Source organism: Cnephaeus nilssonii, assembly GCF_951640355.1.
Source record: "Cnephaeus nilssonii genome assembly, chromosome: 16".
Taxonomy (NCBI): Eukaryota; Metazoa; Chordata; class Mammalia; order Chiroptera; family Vespertilionidae; genus Cnephaeus; species Cnephaeus nilssonii.
The window spans coordinates 56930615-56950159 of record NC_137087.1 but is presented as its reverse complement, the minus strand read 5'-3'; the positions used below and the strand labels follow the sequence as shown (position 1 = coordinate 56950159).

The window sequence follows — 19545 nt, the reverse complement described above, 5'->3', positions numbered from 1 at the left end:
TTGTGAGTATGTCCCATATGAATTACTTTTATATACAAGTCCTAATTCTTTCTTCTTGGCTCAGATAAGAAACTGAAATTCTGTGAGTGGCTACTCATAACTATATGAGTCTTAATTTATCTTTGTGAACCAATCTGTACTTTGGTTCACAGGACATTGAGGTCCTAGGCTCAAATTAAGATTTAGGAATGCTTTAGTTCAGCAGATTTCTCTTGGGCTCTGTGATGTGCATAATGCTAAAGAGTCAGTCCCCCAGCTGTTGCTCATTTCGTGATCCATACAAAAGTGCTTTCCTTAAGCAAAGGCAGGAATCTTTAAAAAAGAAAGTTTTGTACACTTTTTTTCTTTTAATCATTTTTTATTTAAAAGAAATTTTCTTTATTTAAATTGATTAAAAACTTGAATTAATAACCACTGTTAATTTCAGAAGCAGGAATGCTTGTCAATTCTGACTTTTATTGTTTTCTTTTTTAATTGTTGGTTGAGTTAAGATCATCATTTTTGGTTATATTCAAGGTACGTTGATTGTATCTAATAGAACTAGAACTAGCATATCTCCTACAAAAAAGCAGTGGTATGTGAAGGAGGGCAGGAAGGAGTATTTTCTAGCATTTTAGAGAATTTAAAGCAGTAAGAAAATTGATTGAAAGTTGGTATGCCTTTTTATTGTCACCATGATTCTAAACAGGCAATTAATACCCTTTTGTTTGTATCCACCTTGAATTTCTCCTGCCATCACACCGTGGGTAGGCCACTGATGAGAAGGAATCTGTTAGGAGGCTGTGGAACCCCAAAACAAGGGAGGGTGGCTTGGTATCCAAAGAGACTACTGAGTGGATCAGGAACTGGGAAACTAGCGAGAATCAAGTCCAACTTTATCTCTTCTCCACATAGCTCCCAAATTCACTTGTTCTTAGTTTCAACCCACACTTAGCACCTCCCATTTAATCCCAAATTCCAGGGTTAGAGAAACTGATTGGCCTACTATGGAGTCAGGAGTCCACTCCTACACTAGTCAGCTATGGCCAGAGCACAGCTATGTTATGTTATGTAGGCAGTCATGACTGTTGAGGCCCACACCTCAACAGCGAGGGGTGGGGGTGGGGCAAAGTTCTCAGCAGAATGGATTGGGCAGCTATGGCAAAAGGCATAAATATGTATATATGCATTTTTTAACTCATTACATAATAACTGGCACATGCTTACAAAAAACAGTGGTATTAAATGAAGAGTAAAAGTATGCCCATCCTAATGTGAGGTAATCACTTTTAACTTTTTGCTTTTAGTTCTTTTTTCTTTGCAAAATTTTTCATTGAGGTGTAACTCGTAATATTCACCACTTTAAAATGTAAGTTCATTGGTTTTTAATATATTCACAGTGGTGTGCAATCTCTATCATTTAGATTACCCCAAAAAGAAACCCTATACCATAAGACCCAGGATTTCACAGTGAATTCTTATACATACACAATACATAAAACAAAAATTTGATAAATTGGGCATTATCAAAATTAAAAACTTTTCTGCCCTGACCAGTTTGGGTCAGTGGTTAGAGCATCAGCCCATGGACCAAAGGGTCTCAGGTTCAATTCCCCGGTCAAGGGCACATACCTTCTTTGCACTTTTAATCCTCCACCCCCGGTTGGGGCACCATTTGGAGGCAACCAATTAATGTGTGTCTAACACATCCATGTTTCTTTTTCTCCCTCTGCCCCATCCTTTCCACGCTCTCTAAAAATCAATGGAAAAAATAGTCTCATTGGGTGAGGATTAAATAAATAAAACCTTTTGTAATGCCAAAGATATTAGGAGAATGAAAAGACAAGTTATGAACTGAAAGGATGTTTTTTGAAAATCATGTATCTCATAACAGAACTTGTATCTAGATTATATAAAGAAAACAGAATGATAACCCAATTTTAAAAAGGAGCAAAAGATTTAAATAGACACTTTACCAGTTCAGTATTGTTAGCCACTAGGGAAATGCAGATTTAAACCGTGATGAGCTATTACGCACCTATTAGAACAACTACAATTGGAAAAAAAACCAGTGACAATAGCAAGCACTGGCAAAGATACAAACGGCTAGATTCTTATACATTGCCAGTGAGAATGCAAAATGAAATAGCCACTCTGGAAAAGTCAGTCATAAAGTTAATCACACATTTCCCATATACCCAACTCTCCTATTCTTAGGTTTTTGCCTAGAGAAATGAAGGCTTATGTTTACACAGAAACCTACATGCACATGTTTATAGTTGTTTTGTTCTTAGTTATCAAAACGTGGGGACAATCTGTCCTTCAATAGCTAATTGGACAAACAAATTAATGGTTCAGCTATACAGTGGGATACTATTTAACAATAAAAATAAATGAACTATTGATACACGCCTGGCCTTAGAGATTCACGTGGTTCAGTGTATAGTTGTACACATGGCTAAGATTTATTACAGCAGCATAGTGAGGATAAATAGCTGGGGAAAGACACAGAGTCTGGAAGAATCCATATGTAGGCTTCTTTATGCTTTCTCCCCTGGGAGAGTTCATAGATTGGAAGATGTATTTTTTAAAAAAATACGTTTCATTGATTTTTGGAGAGAGGAAGGGAGAGGGAGAGTTGGAAACAGTGATGAGAGAGGAACATCATCAGTCAACTACTTCCTGCATGCTGGGGATAGAGCCTGCAACCCAGGCATGTGCCCTAATCGGGAATCGAACCAGCGACCTCTTGGTTCATGGGTTGATGCTCAATCATTGAGCCATACCGGCTGGGCAAAGATGTATTGTTAAGATGTCAATTCTCCTCAAATTAGTCTATAAACTCAACACAATCCTAATCAAAATTTTAGCAGACCTTACATATAGAAGTTAAGTTGGTTCTCAGAGTTATGTAGCAATGTTGAGGATTAGAATAAGACAACTGGAAGAACTTAACTACCTGATTTTAAGACTTACTATCAAATTATAGTGATTAAGACACTATAGTAATACTATAAGGGTAGACAAATAGATCAGTGTAACATAATAGAGAACCTAGAAATAGACTAACAAATACAGTGAGTTGATTGTTGACAAAAGTGTGAAAGTAATTTAGTGCTAGAAAGTTTTTAAAATAATGCTGGTTTGACAAGTATAATCTTTTTTTGGAAAAAGTGGTATGGGTTACAGACCTAAATATGAAAAATAAAAAATTTAGGAGAATATCTTTATGATCTTGGGGTTAAGTGACCATTAAAGAAAAAGCTGATACGTTGGACTTTATCAAAATCAAAAACTCATCAAAAGACACCATTAAGACTGTTAAAGTTACAGATTAGGAAAGAGTATTTGCCTTACATATATCTGACAAGAGACTTACATCTAGAATACACAAAGAATTAGTACCTCAGTTTCCTGACCCCTTAAAGCTAGTGTGCAATGGCATTCAAATTCAGATGGCCAAGAATGCATAGGAAACATGATGGAGTGGTCTGTGTGTGCCAAGCAGGACTCTTGGTTGCAAATGACTCAGCTGGTCCTACTTAAACCAAGAAAGATGAATACATGTCTCGTAACAGAATTCATGAGTGGGCTAGTGTGTCGGGCTTAATTACAGCCCAGCAGCTAAACTGTGTCTGCGGGAATCTGGCTCTCCACTCTTTCTCTGGGATGGCTTAGCTTTCAGACAGACCTCGGTCACTGGCAGCTTCCAGCCACTTAGTGCTCATCCTCAACCTTGCTCTAAGTCTAGAGCAGTGACTTTCAACCTTTTTCATCTCATAAATTAATTGCTAGTACATATTTTTTGCCTGTCTGATACACACACACAAAACAGGTATATGTTCATTCATTGTTGGCTGTTTAATTTTTTTATTTGACAGTCTAAGGGAAGAGAGGTCAGTGCCCCTGACTAGTCAGGTATTGCATGTTTTAAAATTCTTGGGGCACACTGGTTCATCTGCAGCAGCGGTTCCCAACCTAAGCATCTCTTAAAATCCTGATACACACCCCTCCCCCGTGACATATAATTTCTACTATTCTAAACATGAACTATTCAAGTGGAGGAAGCCTAAAAGGCCATTAACTTGGTCTAAACAAACTTCCAAAGAACATGGCATCCATGAAAGAGAAAAATAAAAGAACGAAAGGACAGCTGAAGTACTGAGGAAGAAATCACTAAGAAATTGTTTTAAAAATAATAATATGAAGTGATATGAAAAAATAGCAGTTTCAAAACACATAATAGAGAATTGAAATGCATAAATGTCACAATACATATTTATATACTGTATATGAGGCCCCTAGAATAATAAATGCAAAAAATGTACTGTTAACTCATTCTTGAATTGCCCCACGTTGGGGACCACTGATCTCGAGCAGCGGTCGCCAACCTTTCAGACCTCACGGACCACCAGTTGGCGACTGCTGATCCAGAGTATGCCACTCCCCGGTACCTCAGCATGTCTTAGTTCTACTTCTCTTTAAAGGCCCAGCTCAATACCACCTCCATCAGAACCTCTCTCTGAGATTGTTTGGCCTGCAGGAGGTGGTGGTGGTGTTTTTTTTCCTTTGCTTTTGGCTGTTATTCTATCTATCACATAGCTTGTCTTTAAGTTCCTTCCACTCTAAGTGTCCTTATAGAACTTAGCAGAGTGCTGGGTATACGATAGGCTTAATAAATAATGGACAGTTATTGTGTGCTTGGTTTTTCTTTTTTGGAATTGTCTAAGGCAGTCCTTTAATTGTCCAGCAATACCAAATACTTGCAAGCTGGCCTTTACTAAGAAGCCTATTTGTACACATGAGTAACTACCACTTCCCAGTCACTCTTTGTAAAGCTTCATCCCCTGTTATGTGGCATATTCATGCTTTGTAGGATTAGTGTGGCAGTCATGGCTGCATATGTCTTTTCTTTAAACATCCATTTTGTCTAGAAGCAAAAATACTCACTTTTTTTTTTTAATCCAATTCAGTAGTCATGTATTGGCACAACAGTGGTTCTCCAGAGTTTCTGATTCAGTAGGTATGGGATGGGCTAAAATTCTGCATTTTTAACTAGTCAGGTGATGCTAATGTTAGTGGTCTGGGAACCATGCTTTGAGGACCAATTTTATTAGTAGATTTAACCTTCATTGCACATCAGAATCACCTAGAGTTCCCCCCTCACTCCTTTTGTAGAACTAGTCTTTGATAAGCTGAGTAAAAGTGTTTGGTGTTAGCAGGATTTTAAATATAAATGGTGGTAATATTGGCCAGCTGTGTAGTTTGGTGGATCTAGTTCCGAAAATAGGTATTCCTAATTCTGTCTATGATTCGCTCTTTGGTCTTAGCAAGTTTTTCTCATTTTTCAAAGCCTGGGTGTTCTTATCTTTATCATGACATAAAAAAACACCTTTCTCATCATTTCACAATCATCATTGCAATAAAACACCAATGGCCTAGCCAGTGTGGCTCAGTGGTTGAGCGCCGACGCATGCACGGAAAGGTCGCTGGTTTGATTCCCTCCTGGTCAGGGCACATGCCCGAGTTGTAGGCTTGTTCCCTGGTGTGGGGCATGTAGGAGGCAGCCAATTGATGTTCTCACTCATTGATGTTTCTGTCTCTCCCTTTCCTTTCCTCTCAAAAAAAAAAAAAAATCCATAAAAATAGTATGTTTTATAAAAGTCTAGATGTAGGGGGTGAATTTTGTGAAAATTATTGGCATGGTCTTGAAGTATTACCCACAGATTACTTATTGTTTGTGACTGTACAGTGGAGAAACAAAACTATTCAACTGGGTTATCAAATTTAACATCATCCATGAGGGGAAGGTGGACATCTTGTCTCTAGATGATACCGTTGCAAACACAGCATCAGCATCACCTATGTAGAATTCTGACTGATAACACATAACTGCAATTACTCTAAGAAAACATCAGACAAAACTAAAATGAGCATTCTATTTTTTAAAGGCCTGTATTCTTAAATAGGAATGCCATAAAAGAGGAATTGGTCCAGATTAAAAATACATGGTGGCTAAAAGCAATATGTGATGCTAGGCAGGGTCCTGTACTGAAGGGGGAAAATGCAGTAAAGGATGTTTTGGGTCAAATGACAATTGGAATATGGATGGTTGATTAAATAAAAAGTATTGTATCAATTTTTAACTTCTTGAGGTTGATGATGGTACTGTGATCTATTGTTAGGAAACACATTGAAATACTTAAAGTTAAAAATATGTGATGTGTGTGACTTAATCTCAAATGGGTCAGAAAAGTGAACATGAGAAAGCAAATTATAAAGCAAACGAAGCAAAGATACAGGTGTTCTTTGTACTAGTCATGCGTCCTTTTGGAACATTTATTCCAAAATAGAATATTAAGAACAATAGCAACAACCTCAGCTCTTCATTTCAGTCTGTAGAGAAATGTTTTCAGAGAGCAGTGTGCTGTACCAAGGATGCTTGAGGTGCTGCTTTGTCTGGGTGCCCCCCTCTTTCTGTGGGTGTTCTCAGCCAGGCCTTGGCCCCTGAGAACCTGCAGGAGGTCGGCCCGCCCTGGTGTAGCAGCCAGCCTGCGGTGGGCAGCTTCTTGTCTTGAACGTGTCGCTTACCTGAACAGTCTATTACTGTGTAGTGTAGCTTGACCTTTGAAAAGTATATTTGTCTTTCAGCCCAAAATGGAGTTAATCCTGACTGGGAGAAGAAAGTAATTGAATATTTTAAGGAAAAGCTGAAAGAAAATAATGCTCCTAAATGGGTAAGTTTATTGCTCTTTGTGGGGGAAGAGGGTGGGGCTGATGTCCAGTTTCTCTCAGTAGAGTTGTTATCCATATATAATTTTAAAATATATAAATTAATGTGTACTGCCTTCTGCTTAAGTGCTTTAAGTACATATATATTAAAAGATATTGGTCTCTTTTACAACTTAAATTTAAAATCAGGCAATTAAATGTTTCTGTATTGGTGCCTCTAGATGGCAGTAACTGACCATGTTACTTTCTAAGACAAAAAAAATTGGTAGTTGTGAGCTTTGATTATTATTTATTTTTAAAAATTGGCATGTACTAGTCTTTAAAAACTTTTTTTGATATATATATTTTTTATTTTTTTACAGAGAGGAAGGGAGAGGGATAGAGAGTTAGAAACATTGATGAGAGAGAAACATCTTTCAGCTGCCTCCTGCACACCCCATACTGGGGATGTGCCCGCAACCAAGGTACATGTCCTTGACCGGAATCAAACCTGGGACCCTTTAGTCTGCAGGCCGACGCTCTATCCACTGAGCCAAACCAGTCAGGGCTAAAAAAAAAAATGTATTGCTTTTTAGAGAGAGGAAGGGGGAAAGAGAGAGAGGGAGAGGGAGAGAGAGAAAAAAACATCAATGTGAAAGAGAAACATCAGTCAGGTGCCTCACACATGCGCCCTGACTGGGGATTGAACCTGCACACCTTTGGTGTGCAGATAATGATCTCCAAACTGAGCCTCACCAGACAGAGCAGCATGTGCTAGTCTTAAAAGAAGAGCTCAATAAGACAAATGCCTTTCTGCTACTTGAAAAGTGTTCAGAAGGAAAAGCATTTATTTTTACATTGTAGTCCAATGCCATTACACAAAGTTGGAAGAGCTCGGAGGTACTTTTGTCCAGCTGTTATGTTGATAAGGTATTGAGAATATTGGCTTTCTATTGGGGCTGATTTTTGTGCCTGTGTTGCGGTTTGGGTCTGGATATAAAGTCTGTGTGTGTATTTGAGCTTGATGTTGTGTAGACAGACTACCGTATTGACATGTTCATTTTCCCGTAAGGTACCATCATTGAATGAGGTTCCCCTTCATTATTTGAAACCTAACAGTTTTGTGAAGTTTCGCTGCATGATTCAGGATATGTTTGACCCTGAGTTTTACATGGGAGTTTATGAAACCGTGAACCGAAACACAAAAGCACGTGTATGTATGGCTTTTTATCGTGGAACTTTCTGTTTATAATTAGTGTTTTTTATGGTATTTTTGAATTAAATGTATTGCTATAATAGTGTTATCCTTTGTTTGGGTCATAGGTCCTTCATTTTGGAAAATACAGAGATATAGCAGAATGTGGGGTATGTATTTTTAAGATCTATAAAACATTTTTAATAAGAATTTTTTCCTAAGTAGTGAATTCATTGCTTTCTTTTGGTTTATCTTAAATTTATCTTGTGTATAAATAAATTCTAAAAAGTCATGTGGAATGCTTTTGCTCTTTTTTTCTCTGTTATATTTTTGGTCTTCTAAAAATCTCTTAGAACGTGGAATGTTATAAATGACAAAACTAATTTGTTTCTTTCCCTAGTATCTATGTACTTGGTTAAAAAAATTACAGGTTGTGATAAATTCTTTTAAAAATGAAAGTGGAAGATTAACCATGGCCAGGGCTTAACACTTGCTTCGTTAAATTGGATCAAGTTCTGCTCTCTTTTCCTAGAAGGAACACAGTTTTTAGTAAACTTAAGCCTTCTTTGATGAAAGGAAGCACTGGACGCTCTCTGACGTGTGAGTGGTGGGAAGGGTCGGAAGGCAGAATCCAGGCACAGTTACAGTTGCGGAAGGGGCAGTCTTGAGGTAGAAACTTGCTATAAAGCAGTTACAGTGGAACACAGTATATCTCCATTTTAAACAACTGCTTTTCTGATCATGGGCAGCATGCATACTTAAATTCAGTGTCAGAAAGAAACCTGTTCCACATACCTGGCATTATAACTGGGGACAGCTTAAAATTTATTTCTAGTTTAATAGTAGGAAAAGATTATCAGCATTTCAAAACAGATACATCAACCCCAAATGTCCCCAAATTTGCTCTTTCTGTGTTTTTCCTGTGGTCCTATTGAATCACAGCAGCATTTGTAAATTTTGGGAAAGAAAACAAGTGTCACAGGTGGGGATGGAGGAGGCAGGAGCGAAGGCAGGGCCTCAGGAGGAAGGTGGGACCTCGGTGGAGTTCCTGGGTCTAATTCTCTGCCTTGCAGACCATCCTTTTAAGTCAGGTTTTTTAGGGCTTTTTTCACGCTGGGAGTCTGACTTTGCTTACTCCAGCCTCAAGAGATTGGTTTATAAAGCCTAATCCCAGCCCATTCATTCACAGAAGTTCTTCCTCATTGAATAAAGTGTTCTGGTTCATTGGCCCAATCTGGACAGAAGAACAACCCTAATTTAGAAGGTTGCTGAAAAGATTTTATTAAGCAAAAATTTAACTTCCTACAATTATTTAGAGAAATGGACTCATGAAAGATGAATTTTTTAAATCTTACACATGATGACCTTCAGGTCTCCCAGGGTAGTTTTCTTTTAGAGTGTTTCCAAGTCTGACAAATCGATTTTAAATGCTTACTGCATCTCTTGATTTCGGAGCCCTAACTCTCATCTGAGGCTAATGTTTTAATACATAACTTTTTCTGGTACCCAGAAATGCAGTCTTACTACAGCTCAGTCATCTTAGTACCTGGGAATAGGAAAATAAAACAGATGTGAATGTCCATCTGTGACACTACCAAAGGCAAAGATACTTCGTACCGTGTGGCTAAAGCGCATACGTAAAAGCACCACACCAGGAAAAGGGGACTTCAGGCCTGGAAAGAAAGAAACAGAAAACCCTGCTTATACAGATTATCTCAGGCTCAAACCTCATGTCTTTTGGATCCTCTTTTTTCCCCTCTACAAAATTAAATATACATCTTTATTTTAAGAGGATTTTTTGTACTATAAAATTATGTGTTTATTAAAGTAATTTTAAAATGTTACATATTGGGTCCTTTAGCACTTTCTAAGCATATATGAAATAGAGAATATGCATTTTTTTTTAGGGAATAATAGCTGAGTCTTGGATCGCATCTCAGAGCTACCTCGTAATGAATATTTCATTAAATTCCTTTAATATAGGCTGATTCTGATATATTTTCTATGAAAGAGACAGTAGGGTTACCATGTGCTTTGTCTTAAAAAAAAAGCATCCTGTTTATTAAAAGGATTTAATTTTGTAACATACAGGGTGCTGTGTATTTTGATTTGAGGGAAGGTATTGATTATTGCTCGCAAAATTATTTTTATGTCAGTTTTCTTTTAAAAAATGATAGTTTGGATTTAGTTAGCTGCTTGTTAATTCAGTTAACTCAATGTGAAATAATTACTCTGGTTTTATAGTAAATAGCATAAAAATGTGGTTGCTAAATTAAAAATTGTTTTGTTTTTCTTAATAATTTTTAAAAAATACTTTTGTGTACATCACAGCCTCAGCAAGAAGTTGATTTAAACTCTCCACGAACTACCACTTTGGAAAGACAGAATTTCTATTGTGTTCCAGTGCCTGGGGAATCTGTGTGGGTAAAAGAAATATCCTTTATCTGAACTTTCTTATTATGGTCCTTGATTATTTTAATTGAAAAGACCATAATTTAGATTGAGTTTTTAAAAACTTAGTCTTTTTATCCCAGTGAAGCTAACTGGAAAAAAAAACCAAAAAACCCTGTAAAGCAATCTAAGTATTCATCCCTGAGAAATGACAAAATTGGTATATTCCTATAGTGAAATACTGTTAAAAGGTTAAGGTAGATTTAAATATATTGAAGAAAAAAAAGAGCACATGATAATTAAGTAAAAAAGTTTTAAATTACAACTAATTCTAATTTTCTTAAGGGAAAATAATACATTGGTTCTTTTGAGAGGAGATTGTGGAAACTTCATCTCGTTTTATTTTCTTATTTAAAGTTTTAGTTAGTAATGTTTTTTAGGCATAGTTTATATACACTGAAATGCATAGGCTTCAAGAGTACACGTCAGTGATTTATGCCCCAAAGTGAAGAACTTGTGCCAGGAAGTTCCCTTCTGCTTTTCTAATCACCACTCCCCTTCCTTGCAACCACTGTCCTGCTTTTTCACCATAGCTTCCTCATGCCTGTTCTTGAATGTCAAAGCTTGGTTTTGAGATTCGTTAAGGTGAGTTTGGAGTAGCCTTGCTGTATGGGACATAGTTCTTACTCATGCCATGTGCTATTTCTGGGTCTCACCTAAGTGCCCGGGATGTTCAGTAGGGTCCAGTTCTAAGTGTTGTGCAACTTCCAGAACCTCCATTTAGCTCCTAGCCAACCAGCAGCTGTTCTTTGCTAGACCTCAAGGAATCTTGCCTTGTGCGTCCACCCTTTTATACTCCGCCAAGGACCTAAATGGAACCTGCACAGATTTCTGGGTCTTCTGTCTTCTGCAGGGGAACTCCTTCCCCTCCAGTACCAGTCTGCAAATCTTAGTTGCTCTGGTAGCCCTGAACTATGTTCTGTGTGGTCTCTACCCAGCAAGAGATGGGTCTCCACTTCTTTTTTGTTGCGATTTAGAAAATGCCCCCTAGAGGGAGATGGGGATAAAGTGGAGTTCACCCAGTATATTACTCATTCGTGGATCATAACCTTATGCCCCCTGTTGTCTAATGATTGACAACAGACCCTAACCAGTTTGTCTCAGTAGATAGAGCATCAGCCCGCATTCGAAGGGTCCAGCTTCGATTCCAGTCAAGGCCATGTACCTTGGTTATAGACTCGATCCCCAGCCCTGATTGGGGCATGTGTGGGAGACAACCAATTGCTGTGTCTCTCTCACATCGATGTTTCTCTCTCTCTCTCTCCATCTTTTCCCCTCCCTTCCACTCTCTCTAAAAAAAATCATTGGAAAATGTCCTCGGCGGAGTGAGGATTAACAAAACAAACAAAAAAGAGAAATAGCTGCTTCATGTCTTTTGTCCAGTTTTACAGTTTTTTACAGCAGTGGTAGGTAGGGGGCATAAATTAAGCTTAATATTAGCCTCTCATGACCAAATTTGAATGTCCAGCCTTTTAAAAAAAACACATTTTTATTTTGAGCAAATTGCCAAATTAGCAATCTTTTATTTGTCACGTAATTAACATAACTTAGGATAATCCACAGTACATAGTGGTCTTTTTCTTAACCTTTTGTTTAACGCCTATATTAATGCAAACCAAGCTCGAGTCAGTCCTTCAACATCTTACACTCCCAGTCGTCACAAGAGGAGTTACGAAGATGATGAAGACATGGACCTGCAGCCTAATAAACAGAAAGAGCAGCATGCGGGTGCCAAACAAACAGGTAGTGTATGCTCACAAGGAGACAAAAAGTTGAAAATTTTCTAAAGGCATGAGAGAATGTCAGAATTGGTATATCATTATTGATTTCACCAATGGTAGTTTTTATGCATGGTGAATTTCTTTATTATGCCAGGTAGATAAGTTTGTCTTTATTTCTCCTTTTATGTTCAGTTATTTTTCTTCAGCACCTTTAATTAGAGGACACATTAAAGAGAGAGGAGGGAAAACAAATTTAGTTAATTGATCTCTGTAAGATTGGGTCAAGAGGGCAAATATGAGTCAGTTTATAAACAAAAAGTTACTAATGAATTTCATTTAACCATATATTATTCTATTTTACTAGAGTCCCGGTGCACAAAATTTGTACATGCAGGGGGAGGGGAGGGTGTGTGTCCCTCAGCCGGGCCTGTGCCCTCTCATAGTCTGGGAGCCCTCGGGACAGTCGGACATCCTTAGTACAGCCTCAGAGGCGGGAGAGGCTCCCACCACCGCTGCTGTGCTTGCCAGCTGTGAGCCCGGCTTCTGGCTGAGCACCAGGAGCGCACTGACTACCAGCTCCTGCATTGAGCGTCTGCCCCCTGGTGGTCAGTGTACATCATAGAGACCAGTTGTCCTGCTGTTCGGTCAATTTGCATATTACCCTTTTATTATCTTACCTAATAATAGAGAAACATGTAAATTGACTGTGCCTCCGCTACGCCTACAGCCAATCAGTGAGTATGCAAATTAACCCAACAAAGATGGCAGTTAATTTGCATACATACCTGGGTCCCGGGAACCTCCTCGGCACCCAGGTCACTCCCAGCCGGCCATAGGAGGGGCAGCGGGGGGGGAAAGGGGCTGAGCCTGCGATCGGAGGGGCAAGGGGTCCCCCTTCCCAAGCCTAAAGCTAGGGGTGGAGGCTTTAGGCCTTGGGAAGGGGCCAAGCCTGTGATTGGAGGTGCCGGGGGAGAGGGGGGGGGACCCCTTCTAAAGCCTGGGGTGGAGGCTTTAGGCTTGGTAAGGGCCGAGCCTAGGATCAGAGGTGCTGGGGGTCCCCCTTCCCAAGCCTAAACCCTGTGGTGGAGGCTTTAGGCTTGGGCAGGGGTCGAGCCTGGGATTGGAGGGAAGGGGGAAAAAATCAGTGGAAACATATCTTCAGATGAGGATAAAAAGAAAAACAAAGAAATGTCATATCCTATGAAAGACACATCTTGAAAATGCCTAAAGAAAGTTATAATTTTTTCATGTGAAGGGACTGGAGTCCATGTTGATGAAAATACCTTGGCGGCGGCTGCAGCGGGGTGATGGGGCTGGTGCCTTCGCCTGATCAGCCGGTCACCTCCCACAAAGGGAGGCCAGACTGTGGCTTAGGCCCGCGCCCCATCAGGACATCCCCTGAGGGCTCCCAGTCTGTGAGAGGGGGCAGGCTGGGCTGAGGGACCCCTCCCCAGTGCACAAATTTCGTGCACTGGGCCCCTAGTATAGGATAAGTTCATATTACTCTTTCCTTAATGCTAAGGAATATTTTAATGTCTTTAAAATTGTAATGTTTTACAGTAAATATATATAAATGTAGTATTCTTTTTCTCCACCTACCCCAAATGTTTATTGAAATTAGTGGTGTATCATAGCAATAAATGGTAAAATCCAGGTCTTTGGTAATGCTTTTCATTTAAGCAATTGGTTCTCACATCTGTTTCTTGTCTGATTGAATGTCATACTGCCGGGCTTTTAGTTTTTTATTTGAGTACATTATTTATGTAAAGTTTAACTTACTGGTTTCTAGGCAATCCTTTAGCCTATAAATAGTTTTAAACTTTTTCTGAGGTAAGTGTGGATTCACAAGCAGTTGTGAGAAATATACAGAGAGATCTTGACTCATTTCCCCCAGTGGTAACACCTTGTATAATTATAGTAGAATATCATGACCAGGAAGTGGGCATTGATACAATCCATTGACCTTGTTCAGAATTCACATTCTTTACAGGCATCTGTGTGTGCATATTCAGTTCTTTGCAATTTCATCACACGGGTAGATTCATGTGCCCACCACTACAGTTAAGATATGGGACACGTCATTACTTGACTTTTCATATTGCCCTTTTATAAGCATGCCCACCTCTCTCCTGCCTCTGCTCTCCATCCCCAAGTCCTTAACCCCTGGTAACCACTAATCTATTCTCCATCTCTGTAATTTTGTCATTTCAGGAATGTTATATAAATAGAATCTTACAGTATGTAAACTTTGTGGATCAACATTTTTCATTCAGCAACATCCCCTTGAGATCCATCCAAACTGTTGTGTGTCAGCAGTTTATTTCTTTTTATTGCTGAGCAGTATCCTGTGGTATGGCAGGCTATATATTGATTCTAATTAGTTATCAGCCCTAAACTGATTATTTCCAGGCTAGAGGCCATCTTTTAATCATCTTTGTATCCCCAATCACTAGTATGATTCCTGGTACATAGTGGATATTAATAACTGCTTGGTGAGTGAGTTTATTGCTCTGGTTTTATTCTGCTTAGAAGTAGGAAGCTGTTCTACCAGGATGGTTCTATTGTCAGAGGCCATATATGCCTTAGGTCAGAGATGTCAAAGAAACCATCTTAAATATTAACTTTTTAAAATACTTACACTGGAATTTGATGGCGGGAATTTGTTGCCATTTTATTGTAGGAGAAACAATGACTATATTTTCCAGATCATAATAATCTTTGTTCTACTTATAAGTCAGGGAAAGGGCTTTGCTGGTATGTGTTATTTCCTTAAAAACTAACAGGTTTGTGAGCTCAGAAGCATCCTTTATATCAAACTTGAAATGCTCCTGAGGAGGACTCTATCTGCAGGAGGCCCTAGAAATGACGTGAGTGCAATGCTTGCTTCCCTTTGACTTAGGGAGTGTTGGCGGTCTTCAGGGGTGTGGCGAGCCAAAACGTCTAGAAACTGAAGCTTCTACTGGACAACAGCTGAGCTCCCTGAACCTCTCTTCTCCTTTTGACCTGAACTTCCCCCTGCCAGGAGAGAAGGGCCCTGCGTGCCTTGTGAAGGTGAGCTTTCACAGACCGGACATGGACATAGACATGTTCTGTGTCTCAGAAATTAACGTGGAAAATTCTTAGCGTTTGTGTCAGTTTCCTGTCACAAACTTGGTGGCTTAGAAGAGCACAATGTACCCAGGCTTTTAGATCCGCAGTCCGGCATGGGCCTTCCTGGAGTAAATCTGTGTCCGTGGGGCTGCGTTTCCTTCTGGAGGTTCCCGGGGAGGCTCTGGTTTGTTTGTTGCCTTTGACTGTTTCATCAGGTGCCCACCTTCTTGGTTTGTGGTCCCTTCCATCTTCATGGCCAGCAACAACGCATCTCTCTGACCATTTTTCCTTTTTTTTTTTTTTAAGTAATACCCGAGGATATTTTTCCATTGATTTTTAGAAAGAGTGGAAGAGAGAAATATATATGGATGTGAGAGAAACACATCAATTGGTGCCTCCTGCATGAGCCCCGACCAGAGCCCGGGCTGGGGAGGACCCTGCAACCAAGGTATGTGCCCTTTACCAGAATCGAACCCGGGACGCTTCGGTCTGCAGGCCAACGCTCTATCCACTGAGCCAAACCAGCTAGAGCTGACCATTTTTTCATTGTCATATCTGACCGTAGGTAGGAAAGATTCTCCAACTTAAAGGGACAGTGTGATCAAATTGGGTCCACCCAGATAATCCAGGATAATTTCCCCATCTCCAGGTCCTTCATTTATGCCAGTCACTTCTGCTTATAAAAATAACATATTCACAGACTTCAGGGATTAGGATGTGGACATCTTCAGGAGGTCCATCTTTCTGTCTGCCACAGCATTCTTAAAGAATATTTCAGTCTGGCCAGCGCAGCTCAGTGGTTGAGTATTGACCCATGAACCAAGAGGTTACCAGTTCAATTCCTGGTCAGGGCACATGCCTAGGTTGCAGGCTCAATTCCCAGTAGGGGGCGTGCAGGAGGTAGCCGATTGATGTTTCTCATCTATGTTTTTATCTCTCTCCTTTCCCCTCTCTCTAAAACCAATAAAGATATATTTTAAAAAAAGAATATTTCAGTCACAGAAGTGGAACAATATTTTAATTCATGTCTATTCCCTTCCTCTATTATTTCTAACTTTCTAATACTATTTTTACCACTCTTCTCTTACCAAAATCCATTTCTCATTTGCATTTAAAATAGAAGAAATTTATTTTAATAGTTTCCTTATCTTGCTTATCCCCCTTTTTAAATCCTGATAAGTGAACAAGTGATATAAGTTTTAGAAATGATCAATGAGAATCCATTTTTATTTGTTGTGGTTTTAACTTTAATGACACTTCTATAACATGAGGACCAGAATCGCAGTATTTTTCCTGCCATACTTATATTGGGTTTCACCAATAGGGGGCTTTGACAGTTATTAAAGACCATCATGGGGTACAACTTTGAAAGTTTTTTTTTTTTTTATAGGGAAAGACCTCATGGCCAATTTAAGTTTTCGTTAACCTCTTAACCCTGTTTTTTTGTGTCCCCTTCTTTATATGGGCAATAGATATTGAGATTATGCATGTTTCTGGTTTTAGTCGATAACCATCCTTTGGGGAAAGCCTCTCCTTTGTAGTGTGCTATGTTGAAAACATGTTGGTCAGGGAGTCAAGGTTCCTCCATTTTAATTAACTTACTTGCTAACTAGAAGAATGACTTCAGGCAAGCACTTACCTCTCTTGGTCTCAATTTGTGAAGAAAAGTGGTTGTTCCACTCTCTCTAAAGTTATGATAGTATTTATTTCAAGACTAATATCTTTTGCTTTGTTGGTGTTTAGTCCTAACAACACGATGTCATGTTGCCTCTTATTAGATCTATGAAGATGGGGATTGTTTCAAAGTAAATGATGTTCTTGAGTTATATGGCATCCTCTCTGTGGATCCTGTGCTGAGTATACTGAACAATGATGAAAGGTGAGTCTTTTTTATTTTATTTTTATGACTAAAAATTAACAGGATAGAGTAGAATGAATTTTCCACACACTGACTAATAGATACCTGATGGCTTTTGAGAAAAAGACCCAGGTTTCTGAGACCTTCTATGACATTTGATGTTCCAGCTGGTAGCGCAAGAAAGTCTGTGTTTTGAAATGACCTAGTGAGTAGACAAACTATATCCCATTGAGTCAGGTGACAGCATACTAAGTACAAACATTACTCTTCTTGGAGAAAGGAATGAGTACGTTGTATCATAACATGACCCACCCAGCCTGAAATGCATGAGGTAACGAAGAGGGAGCCATTTTCCGTTTTTGTTTGTTTGTTTGTTTGTTTTTTAAGATGTGCAGGTAGAACTGTTCTTGGCTTGAATTTTCATTTTTTCCCAGAGATGTACGTTATTGTTACATCTCTGTAACTGGCGTGTCTGTGAGTTGAAGCGTGTCCCTCTCTGCAGGGACGCTGCGTCACTCCTGGATCCGATGGAATGCACAGACACAGCCGAAGAACAGCGAGTGCACAGTCCTCCTGCCTCGCTGGTGCCAAGAATTCATGTGGTTTTAGCCCAGAAGTTGCAACACATCAACCCATTGTTGCCGGCCTCCCTTAACAAAGAGGAGAGCAAAACCTGTAAGTGTAAGTGCCAGCGCTGCGTGACCCGGTGATGTCCCGGTGTGTGTGGGGAGCTGCCTGTGATGTGTGCTCGTGGGGGCACCGAGTCAGGTTCTGTTCGTCAGAATGGCCACTGGTTCTTACCCCATTATCCTTTAGGTCAGTGATGGGCAACCTTTTGAGCTTGGTATGTCAAACTTCGCCAAAAAACTGAGCATAACTCGGGTAGTGTGTCACTTTGAGGAAAAAAACATTATTTCGCAAATGTTTCATCCTCAGGAGCAGCAAATGTTTCATCCTTGGCATGCGGCCGCTGAAGCGGCCGCGTGTCATCAGAAATGGCTACACGTGTCAGTGCTGACACGCATGTCATAGGTTCGCCATCACTGCTTTAGGTTAATTCTCTTCATTGAAGTCTTGACAAGTATACTGACTGGTAGTGGTTTTGTTCCGCAGTTGTCTTTTTAACCTGAAACACTCGAGAGGAACTGGTGTGTTCATTCTAAATCAGGTCTCCTTTCCTTCTCCAGTTGTTTCAAGCTTCATGTCCGAATTGTCTCCAGTCAGAGCAGAATTGCTTGGGTTCCTCACGCATGCCCTTTTGGGAGATAGTTTGGCTGCTGAATACCTTATATTACATCTCATCTCTACAGTGTAAGTGCTATATTCCTGGTGGGGATGGCGAGAGTTGGTGCTTTGTTGAAAGGGGGAAAGAGCAGGAAGGTTTCTGAGGATTTCATCATTAAGTGGTTTTTATTTGTCAGTGTAATGAGTGTTAGACCAAATTAATGACCAAGTCCTTTTTCCATCTCTTCTCAGTTTCACCTTGAGCATTTTGATGTTCTCTTTAAATTCAAGGGCCAATCCTATATAATAAAGAGCTAATATGCTAATTAGACTGAACAGCAGAACAACCGTCTGGATGAGGCTGCAAGGGGCAAGCCCCTTGCACGAATTTCATGCATTGAGCCTCTAGTATCAGATCAAGGACCTGACTGATGAGTAAAATGAGCTGTCTTATCCTTTTTGCATTCTTAATTCTCTAACCGTCAGCGAGGTCTGTGTGTGCACATCTAACTTAGGTTGGGTGTGAGCACCCCCTGCTTTCACGTCGCTATCGTTCTTTGTTTTCTGGTTTCAAAAGTGATATGTGTGCCTTCAACCAGCTCCAAGAGCATAAAGAGGAAATAGAAATAATCTATAATCTCACCATTTAGAGATCATCTCAGTTATTAACACATTTTGGTATGTGTTCTTGTCATTATTTTTGTTTACATTTATATTTCTGCATAGAACTCAGTTATAATCTAAACAGAGATCCATACCTTGCTTTTATCATTTAATATCTATTAAACATTATTCCATCGTAATTCTTTTTTTGAGAATTTTTTTTCATTGATTTTTTTTAGAGAGATTGGAGGGGAGGGAGAGAGGAAAGGAGGGAGGGAGAGAAACATTGATGTGAGAGAGACACATCAATTGGTTGCCTCCTGCACACGCCCCAACTTGGGCGGGGATCAAACCTGAACCCAGGTATGTGCCCATGACTGGGAACCAAACCCTTGACCCTTCAGTCTATGGGCCAACGATGCTCTTAACCACTTGAGCAAAATCGGCCAGGGCCATTATTTATTTCTTGATGAACTTTTTAATGGCTGTACAATATTTCATTGTAGACAGTTGCACTGTTTCCCTAAATGTTAGGTTTTCCTGTTTTTTCTCTATTCTGAACTACACTACAGTAAACATCTTTGTGCTGTAAGTCTTTGCTCGAATAGAATTTGACACAGTGATATGTAATGGTTGCAAGCACAGACTCTGGAACCAACCAGCTGTGTTCAAATCCTAGCTCTTCTACTTCCTGGCTATGTACACTTGGTCAT

At 39.6% G+C, this 19545-nt stretch overlaps 1 protein-coding gene across 2 annotated transcripts in view; it reads left to right on the top strand.

Annotated features, from left to right (window-relative positions):
- Window positions 1–19545, top strand: part of MCMBP (minichromosome maintenance complex binding protein) — a 32510-nt gene that overhangs the window by 2673 nt on the left and 10292 nt on the right. Inside the window, exons 2-10 of one of the 2 annotated variants that reach the window (XM_079793362.1) lie at window positions 6631–6716; window positions 7763–7903; window positions 8014–8055; window positions 10217–10318; window positions 11935–12079; window positions 14957–15108; window positions 16926–17026; window positions 17508–17680; window positions 18193–18316. In XM_079793362.1, coding sequence (XP_079649488.1) covers window positions 6631–6716; window positions 7763–7903; window positions 8014–8055; window positions 10217–10318; window positions 11935–12079; window positions 14957–15108; window positions 16926–17026; window positions 17508–17680; window positions 18193–18316 — 1066 coding nt within the window. Of the gene's footprint in view, window positions 1–6630; window positions 6717–7762; window positions 7904–8013; window positions 8056–10216; window positions 10319–11934; window positions 12080–14956; window positions 15109–16925; window positions 17027–17507; window positions 17687–18192; window positions 18317–19545 lie in introns of both variants that reach the window. The other variant, XM_079793361.1, reaches the window with a different exon arrangement.